Source organism: Cryptomeria japonica, chromosome 6 (assembly GCF_030272615.1).
Source record: "Cryptomeria japonica chromosome 6, Sugi_1.0, whole genome shotgun sequence".
NCBI classification, from domain to species: Eukaryota; Viridiplantae; Streptophyta; class Pinopsida; order Cupressales; family Cupressaceae; genus Cryptomeria; species Cryptomeria japonica.
The window spans coordinates 411,236,824-411,247,242 of NC_081410.1; the positions used below are offsets into that span (position 1 = coordinate 411,236,824).

The 10,419-nt window shown below is 36.5% G+C and overlaps 1 protein-coding gene across 1 annotated transcript in view; it reads right to left on the reverse strand.

The window, feature by feature from the left end:
- Positions 1 to 9,908, reverse strand: part of LOC131050048 (uncharacterized) — a 98,945-nt gene extending 89,037 nt beyond the window's left edge. Inside the window, exons 1-3 of the mRNA XM_057984186.2 lie at positions 9,344 to 9,908; positions 7,173 to 7,269; positions 7,002 to 7,077 (exon numbers count right to left, since the gene is read on the reverse strand). Coding sequence (XP_057840169.2) covers positions 7,002 to 7,077; positions 7,173 to 7,269; positions 9,344 to 9,770 — 600 coding nt within the window. The 5' untranslated portion in view covers positions 9,771 to 9,908. The remainder of the gene's footprint in view (positions 1 to 7,001; positions 7,078 to 7,172; positions 7,270 to 9,343) is intronic.
- Between the last annotated feature and the right edge of the window lie 511 nt (positions 9,909 to 10,419).

Below are 10,419 nucleotides of genomic sequence, written 5' to 3' on the forward strand. Positions count from 1 at the left end.
AGTGAAAAACTAACAAAGTGTTGGAAATTCCTTCCTTCAAGACAAAATTCTTGGATATCATGTAAAATTGGCTAAGGCATGGAGAATCCTTCCACCTATCTCAAATGCACCTATAGAAGAAAAGTGACTGGAGACATAAAATTGAAGTTCCTAAGGAGATATTTTGACAAAACATGGCATTCTTGACAAGTCAAAAAATGATAAACATCAAGAATTCATCTATCCAATCCAAAGACAACATCAGGACGTCATGAGGTACGGAGGTCCAAGATGAGCAAATCTAGTTTATGACATCCAAGTTCAAGAAGAAATCCAATCTCGAGAAGTTCTTGGAGGAGGAATTCCAATTCCAAAGAATGCCAATTGAAAGACCTCAAGATTCAAACAAGTACAAATGAGAAGAATTTACAACTATCTTGAATTTCCTCAGGAAGTCCAAGATCCCAGTCAGTTAAGAACAAGGAGGAAGAATTCCAGTTCTAGACGTTCAAGGAAAGCATTCAAAGTCCCTAAGATCTAGTTCAAGTATGAAAGACGTCAAGAATGACAGAATCGTTGACTAGGAAAGATATTCCAAGGAGGTGAATTCCCAAGCAAGTACATGGAAGGAAGAAAATGATTGAGGAAAGATAATTTCAATAAAGTTAATCGAAGTAAGAACCTTGAACACAAAATGATGCAAAATAGAATATTCCTTGTGATGAGTCACCGAGTCCACATGGCATCCAACATGCTAAGATGGCATCCTGTCATCTTCTCCGACCAATCACGTGTTTCCAAACCGTCATGACCAAATTCAATAGATTCGTCGCCAAGGAGAGGGATAGTGGGCATGTGATTTTGGGCGAGAATCTAATAAATGCTTGATGGAGTGGTAGTTCATTTAATGCATAGTGGTCGCTTTGCCTGGAATGATGGGTCATTTAATGCAAAGTAGGCACGATGCTTTATTGATTACCAAACCCACTACTTGGCGCCACAAAGGGTTCATTTTTTGTTAAACCCTAATTTTGGTTTTGCATCTTGTAATCTCAGCCCTTGATTTCAAATCAATCTTGGTTGTTCATTTATGGGAGGATCTCTATAAAAGACCTTGCCTTCTCATTTGTAATTCATTAGATAGATAGCTCATTAGTTCAAGTAGAGAGCTCTTGCTCCTTAGAATAGAAGTAGAGTAGGAGAAGGAGAAGACATTGTTGTAAGACTTGGAGAAATAAAATTTGATTTCATTGAAGATATGGTGGATTCATGTTTATTTCAACTTGTTGCATGATGTTCTTCGAATTTCTCAATTGTTAGATAAAGTGCTTTGATTTCAATGGAGAATGTAATGGTGTTAGATAAATTTCCATGGCTCGTACTTTTTGCATGTTATTGATTATAAGTTGCAATGTAAAGTTACCCTAAGCCTTTTATATGGATGCTTAACTTCAATCATTGAATGTGCATTGTTTGTTATGATGGTGTTCATTATGATATGAAAATTCTTTGCATAACCCTTGGAAGATTGCACCAATTCTTGTGGAGTTGTAGTTGATCTTGGCGAAGCAGAACTTAGTTTATTTGGAATTCGTCCATTACAGAACTATCCATTCATATCATTGTCCTTAGGAGTAGAATAGATACTATAACCCATTCCCCTATAATTTTAGTTCATTTCGGTTGTGTTTGTTTGAAGAAGAAGCCTCACAAGATTACAATATCCATTAAAGAAATTCCAACCAGCATTGCAGAAGAAGTGAAGAACGATTCAAATGTAAGTCTCTTTGTGTTACCAACATATCACATCATGCCAAACGAGCTCATATCCAACATAAAGTTGCATGTTCGCAGTAGGAACCTTGGAGTCACCTCTATGATATTCGCAATTTTAGCATATGAGGGGTCTTTGCTCAAGAGAGGATAGAGTGTCCTTTGGAAACTTTATTCTGTGTTGGTGTGGCCATAAAACACCTGTCAACACATCTATCTATGGCTAGGTGCATTAATATTGTCATATCTAAAGACTTTGAAGACTGGAGTAATGATGGAGACAATGTATTTTGCATCAGCCAAAATAGTGTCACCCTTCACCACCTCTTTCACCTTCTTCATCAGCTTTGACTTTGAATCGGACCAACATTTCCATTCAATTGTCACAACCATTTGTTGCAATGATATGATGCATATCTAGTCTCTACAAATTTCAAAATTTCCTTCTTGGAGAAGGTCTTGAAGAGTGCATGTGAAATGTGGTGGCTGCAAATTGACATCTACACATCTCTAAGATCATTAATGTTCGTTTTGATCTAACTAATTTTTCCCATGTCCTTGAGTGCACTATTCATGGCATGCACAAACAAAGGAGTACATCAAAAATGTTTGTGTTGTACACACATGGATTACATCTGTCGCGACTTGCAACACATTCTCTAGGCCAACCTCCTCAATTGCATCTCAAAGAATTTGGAACTAAAAATCGGCATCTTTGTGATGCCCCAAACAATCGACAACCTTAAAGAGGTAAAGACCCTGTATACATGTGCCCATGATGTTAATGAGTGGGCAATGCCTAATGTTCACCCACCTATCCATGACTATGCTACATCCACACCAAGTAACCTTCATTTTCTCCATTTAATTATTTATCTTGAAATAATTATTATCCAAAATTGTTGTCTTCAATTGTATCTCGCCTAGTGGCACATATGATGGTGTTACTCTTATTATCTTTGCCACAACTACCTTTAATAAGGAGAGAAAGCCATATGAAACAAAATGACATTGGAAAAGAAGAATTTGCCAAAAGCATCATCTACCTTATCTTTATTTTCCAAATTGAATAAGTTTACCACCATGTTGGCAACATCAATACTTAGGCTCCACTACCCTTGAACTAGATGAAACTGTAGGAAATCGGGACTATTGGAAAGTACAAGTGCTAGTAGGAGGACACTTCCATGGATGCTACATCCATTAGGGACAAAGTAGCCTTCACTGTCTCTATTAAAATGTTAATCTTGGAATACTTCTTATCCAAGATTGTTGATTTCAATTGTGTCTCTCCGATGGTACATATGACGATGTTGCTCTTATTATTGTTTCCATCGCCGCCTTATAATAAGGAGAACATTCCACACAAAATGGAATCCAATGCCATCGTCTACTTCATCCTCATTTTGCACATTGAACAAGTCTACCACAATGTTGACCACATCAATACTACTAGTCATTCTATTTTTTCCCTTAGGCTCGACTACCCCTAACGAGATGAAAAAAAATCATGGTTATTGGAAAACACTAGTACTAGTACAGGTAGGACCCCTCAATGGCATAGTAGCAGCTACAACTCTATTTTCTTCAACACAACCCCACAATTTATTTATTTAGCTCTTTGTTTGAATGACAAGGTGCCACACACTTTAGTGCATCAATATCACATTTTACCATGTCTGGACCCCTTGTCCGGGCCCAAAATTGGGGTAGGACCAAGGCGTGGTGCCTTGGTCCTCACCAAGACCATGGCACCACGCCATAGTCCTCCTCAATTGGACCCTAATTTAAACCCTTGGCCCTATCTCAAATTTGAGAGGGAAACCTTTCCCCGTGTCAGCCTATGTCGGAAAATCAACATGTTTGACGACGAGCAAGTATATAAGGAGGATTTCCCCTCTCATTTGAACATAAGACAGGTATTGGGAGAATTATAGTCAAGCAATCAAGCATTCGAGCATTGAAGTATTCATCATCAAGCATTTCTAGAGGCCTTCAAGATTGCATATTCTTCATTGATCAATTGTAGAGCATCATTACATCATTCATTTGCAAGAATGTGTGTGTGATTAGGGTTTTGTCATGTTCATGCCATTTCATACAACATATGTGATTACATTCAAGAAGCAAAATATCATTATCATTCATTGCAGATCTGAGGTATATCCTTCCATCATTTTATTTCAATATTTGCAATATTTCATTTCATGGTTAATTCCAAAACCGGGGTTTGACCTAAGGCAAGCCCTATTCCCAACCTATTTCCCTTTCTTTCTATGTGCAGGAAACAAGTGCGCAGCTATACTTCTCAAAATAAGCTTCAAACACAAAGACGGAACAACCCTTTTTGATGTGCAGAAAAATCGAAGGACCGTGTTGCCATGCCATGGTCCCTGCTTTTTCAAGGCATTTTCACGGGGTAGATCCGAATCAGCTTATATTACTCAAATGCAAGTGCACAACAAAATCCCGAACTTGTAGCTCATTATTTTCTCATTTTTGTCTCCAATTTCAGCACTTTACCCTAAATCAGCATTTCAACTTACAAAAGAGGAAAATCAAAATTAATTCAATCCATTTAGTATTTAGTCCTTATCTGATTTGTTACTGAATCTAGCGGATTCCCTTCCCTCTTTTGAATGTAATGTTTCCCAAGTGAAAATTGATTTAGTGGTTTCTCCCATCTATGTTGCAAATAGCTAGATCCAATTTTCCACATTACAAAAGTAAATGACTGAAAATCAAAGGGTGATGTGCCTAAACAAACACTTCTTTGTTAATCTCTTACAAAGCTATTAAACACATTGACTAATAGTCAACAAAAACCAAATCAAAGCTTGATCATAAGTTCATCCATAAACAATTTGAAGAAGTGGGATACAAAGAATCTCAACTCCTTATATTGGATATAATTATGTATCAAAATGAGTTTGTACAGCTATAAATATGAAAAATCATAAACTTTTCAACACATACAAAGGTTCCTCTGGGGCTTAAAAACAAAGAAATTTGGAAATCAAATTGTACTGAAGCTCATTGAGCTAATACCTACAAAGACCTTTTACATGCCTTGTCTCGCATTTTCCTTTGGGCTAGATTTAATACATGTGACTAGATCTGCTAGGCATTTGCAGCATATGAACATGTCGAGTTTTTCATTTAATTAAATGTAGTGGATGTGTTCTTTTTTGTTCGTTTATTGTAGTTTACAGATGGTAGTCTTTCATTTTTCTGGGAATATGCTTGATTTCAGGTTTTGTAACCATTGGATTAGTTTTAATACATGTGTCTAGATCTGCTAGTCATTTGTGAATTTTTCATCTAAATAAACAAAATGGATGTATTTGTTTTTGCATTTCATTTGTTGTAGTTTATAGATGTTATTGCCTTCGACTTTCTGCAAATGGACTTAATTTTAGGCTCTATAGACTACCAATTTTCAAGCTTTTCATACCCAAGGGAGTATTGTCAATTGAAGTCTTCTTTCTAGTGAATCACCATTTTATGCTTTCTGTACTTAGATTTTCTTACCTTTTTCAACCCCAACCAGAAGTAGGTATAGTAATGAGGAGCTAGCCTTTTAGACATGGAGGTTGTCCTGCATGTTGGGCTTTCTTGTCTACAAGACTTCCCGTTGCTGATTTCCCGATGTGGCAGGGGTACTGAGTTCATCTAAACATCAATAGATGTGGTGGCAAGATTAGTTCATTAGCACTTCTCCCTTGAAATGTCATTTAATATTAAAGATTGATTGTTCTATCTAATATTCTGATTGCATGTAATTCATTCAGATGATTATCCATCTCATCCGGCAGCCATTATCTTATTGTAATGTTGTTTTATCAGTTTAAGCATAGAAGTACATAATATGGTGATATGATGGTCCTTCAATCTGAAAGAAGTGGTTCAAGAGGGAAAAATTAAACTCTCTACAGCACTAATTAATTCCCTCAAGGAATCACAGATATAATTGTTATTCTGCTTTTAATGCCACCTTTCCTCACCATTTGTGATATTGAACTTAATGCAGAATAGAAACAACAACGTCGACTTCAAATTCAGAATGAATTTAGTGGCATCTTATAAATATTGGTATCCCAGCCATTAAACCGTTCCTCTCCATTTGCTATTACATTTAGCTAAATTTACTAATGATGGATATTTTAGTTGAAATATTTAACAGCAGTAAACTGAATAAGAGACAAACATGGGTCCTGACATGTGCCCTCTTTGGCATTAGGATGCCTACATTGTGTTATTATGATGATAGTGTATCTAAGGCATGGAGCATTCGCATAGCTAGGATCAAGAGCAGCATTTTGGAACCACCATGATATACCATCTTCTGGTTATATGGCTTGAAACTTCTCAACTAACCCTGTTGATTGAAACTATACTTGTGGTGAGTCCTTATTCTGCTAGATGATTATTATAGTTTTAGCACTCCTACTATTTAAAAGTGTCTAGCAAGGCCTTATAAGTTAGTCAAAGGTTGGATCTTGATCCTTTCAGTTCAAATGGAAGTCCACCTGGGAATCATCATAAAAAGTTGCATTACAAAGATCACATTGGCTTATTTTTAAGCTTCATCAAGAGCTGTACACAGAAAGTGGCATGTCACATTTACAGAAAGGGTTGCATTATAATGACTGAAAATTTGTTATGACTTGTATCTATGGACTAATCTGAAACATAAATGGACACTACGAATGAGAATGGAAGTTCAATGTGAGAGCACAAACATTACTCTAAAACATCCTCCATTAGTAAGTTTATGCAAAAAATATGATAATGATGTAACTGAAAGATGGCACCGTAGTGGCCTACCTAGATGAAGCCATATGTAAAAATATTTACTGCACCATTTTGCTATTTAACATTAAATTATTTACTCTCCATTGTCATGTATGAGTATACCAATTTCTTGACAATACTATCCAATCAAACTGCAATCCCATTGCATTTAGCGCTTAAAATATGAGCATATGAGAAATATTTTACTATTATGTGAAATAATATATATTTAAAATTTGATATGGTTTGAAAACTATTTTTCAAGTGTAGATTCTCATCAACTTGTAGTTACAAGCTGGAATCTGTCTCCAAATTAAGGTTTACTTGGAGTGGTGGAAGCTCGTTACGTGTGTATGTCTGTGTCTACATATGATTATGTATGTATGTAGAGAAAGAATTTGGTTGCAAATGGAATGAAATTGTTAGTTGTTCAATATAATGACTATCATACTTACTAACACTGCCATTGGCACTCGATATGCTGTTTTGCGATACTCACGTATAACTTGAGTGATCTGTGAATGAGTCCTCCTACAAAAGAATTATCAAAATATCAGTTATCAACAGATTGCAAAGTTGCTTTTAAGCCCTAAGTACAAATTACACTTCATTGCAACAGTACACACGATGCATAAAAGATAGTTGGGACTTTTGGCTTTCTCTCTGCTCCATTGTCAACCCCAGAAGCAGCCTGTTGTGATTCCCCTGCTGCTGCTGCGACCCCTGCAAGCCTCACAAAAGACATATCAGAATAAAGAATTAAAAAGGGTGAATATTTCAGATGTATCATTTCTAGTGGAATGGTTATACATTGTGGTTATTAATACACATAATTCATAGCTGTGGCTATGTGCTAATATGGCTCTTTGTTCTATACTTGTAATCAAGGTCTCTGGACACGTTTTCTTGGGAGATCAAATATTGCATGCAGCTGCATTCATTCCTGACTCGCCGTTTCCATGATTGGTTATATAAATTATGGATGTGATGGACATATTGGTTTAATTTAACCTCGTCATTTCTGGCCCTGCTGCCTAAGAGGCTCTGGCCATCAATGCCATGTGACAAATCATATCAAAATTACAAACAAAAAACAGCACCCCTCGGCATATAGCAATTCAGCAAAACTCCCAAAGCTATGGCATATATACTTGGAACCAGATCACAAACCACTGTCTTAATAGGCTAGGATTGATTTTTCCTTGATTTTGATGCAAGATAGGCTTTAGAGAAATAATTTAAAGTACTTGGTATGATGTCAGCAACCAGAAGTGCGAACATCTGATATTATATGCAATTAGTTGTGGCTAATGATACCATAGTTTCACAAGTAATGTCATGAGAGCTAAAATCCAATGTCTCGGCAAAGAATTAAAGATTGAAAGAGTATCAGTAGAATTCAGTTCCAGGAACACCTCATATCAACTGCTTGGCCTACAACTACCAATATTTCAGTGAAATTATGTAGCATGTCGAGCTCTTCAACAGAAGCAATAATAGCTGGATCATATGGTTACAGTTTTAGCTCTTTGTTCGGCATCCAAAATCCCTGATGACTTGAAGCTTCTGATTCCCTTAAGTTCAGTCTTATGATAGTCCATGGATTTGGTAACGTTGTTTGGATTTCAGTTCATATGTTTGGGCTAATTGTTGTGTTCCTGAAATGCTTTCGGCTTATGCCCTTCATTGTCCTTACATATGCCCGCTGGCTTAATTGTTTAAAGATCATGCAGACGGGCAGTGAAAGCATATTTTTCTCATTATAATTGCAAACTCAAGCACATTCGTACATGTATTAAAACAAGCTTCTCTACAGCATCGGACATGATGAGCTCTGACTCTTTTTCAGAATATCAACAAAATTACAAATATAAATTTTCCACAAAATAACTTTCTTCAAATTGAGCACTCTTCAATTTCAAGTCTGCGGTGCCAATGTCTCCAAATTCCCTATGACATCAAGATAGTGAGCATTTAGTTGTTAGGCTCTGTTCAAGATACGTTTATGCGTTATAAGAACCCTGAGCTCCTCTATTTTGGAGGATAATGAAAGAAATGAGCAAAAGACCTTTTTGGTTAAATGAAAATTAAAATGAAGCATAACATGTCGAGCTTCTGATGCACTGGTATCGATGATAGTGCAGATGAACATTAAAGGAGCGTCCTTGATGCTTGGTTTGGCTTTATTACTTAGATGTGTTCACAGTTGCAAACTTGCACACATGAATTTCAAGATGAAAATTTTTGTTAAGTGACTGTTCTTATCGAATAATTTTAATCGGTACAGTTCAAATGGTTTCAGAGTTGTAGCGATCAGGGCTGGACTTAAAAGTAGGCTGCTGAAGTTCATTAAAAAACGTGTACAACGATCCTTCTAAATCTTGAGCGGAATACAAAGTAAAGAATGAGCATCGAATAAATTTGCATTGAAAAAACAAATTGTATCTTCACTTCGAAAAAAATTGCATGGATAGGCGCTTGTTCAGACATTAAAAAATTAATAATTTTGAGTCAAAAACTCCAATAAACCCTAAACTAAAGATCAAAAATGCAATGCAAGCAAAACAAACTGGCGTAGCAAATTTTTAAATTTGCCGTAGAGCTTCCCGAAAATATATGTGTGGGAAAAATTTGAATAATTTTAAATGAATTTGTAGTTTTTGGGGAAAATTTTAATGATTCTGAAATAAACACATTTAGTGTTACCACTATTTACACAGCAGATTCCGGACACCTCTACCAGATACACAGTACTATAAAAAAACCTCAAAATCTTAAATAAAATATAATCATTTACCTGACTGAGTTTGTTCTGGTATGAATCCACCGCCCATGACAAGTGCATTCTCAGCCTGGGATGGAGTAGGTGGAGGCGGGGGCGGACGCGGGGGCTGAGCTGGAAGAGATTGAGATGGTGGAGGCTGAGCTTGGAGATTGGCGATCTTGGAGCTGTGTTGCTGCTGCCACGCAAGCGTTGCACAGAGCAATGCGAGGGATTTGCCAGTTCCAGTTGGCGACTCGAGGAGAGCGTGACAATGGCCCTGCCTCTGTGCGCGCTCTAGAGTAGCAACTACTTTGCCCATGTAAGCCAACTGAGAGCCGTATGGCTTGTACGGGAATTCCACACTGATTCCTCCAATCTTGAAAGTCCCAACCGGACTCTGTTTCTGTTTCTGTTCCATTTTCGGCTTTAACGGGGCAGCCTGCCCTACATTTTTCCCCATTTTTTGTTTTCAACAGAGGTGCTACGGGGAATGCAAAGGGAAAGTGGTAGCAGAGATTTGGATTTTTGAATTTGCATTCAGAAGGCGGCACTTTCTGATTCTGGCGGGAAAGCAGGTCCATCGAGAGTAAAGGGCAGTCACATGGGGGGCGCCTGGAGCTAAAATAAGGTAGAGAGGTGTAGAATTGTTGTTACAAGCAATTCTGATTATTCATATTAGAAGTATAATAAATTAATATTATATTATGTAAATATTCATTTCATATATTAATCAAAATATTATCAAATATGTGACATATGGATCAATACATATATACTTTAAAACTTATAATCTTCGAATAAAAAATCATATATACATATATTATTAAATGTTATTTAATAAATTATGTTCTAATTAATATATATATGTATTAGATTCAATATGGACTAATATAAATACAAGTATTGCAATTTAACATTTAATTTGTAATTGTCAAACATTCACACATTATACAACTGATAAGGTATTTGTCAAATTTAATACATATATCTTTTTTGATATTATCTAACAATGTACAACTATTAAAGTACTTGTCAAACTGAACCATGATGGCGAACGAGGCGCAGAAGGCGAGTGAAGATCAGAAGGCAGAATGCGAAGGGTGTTATCT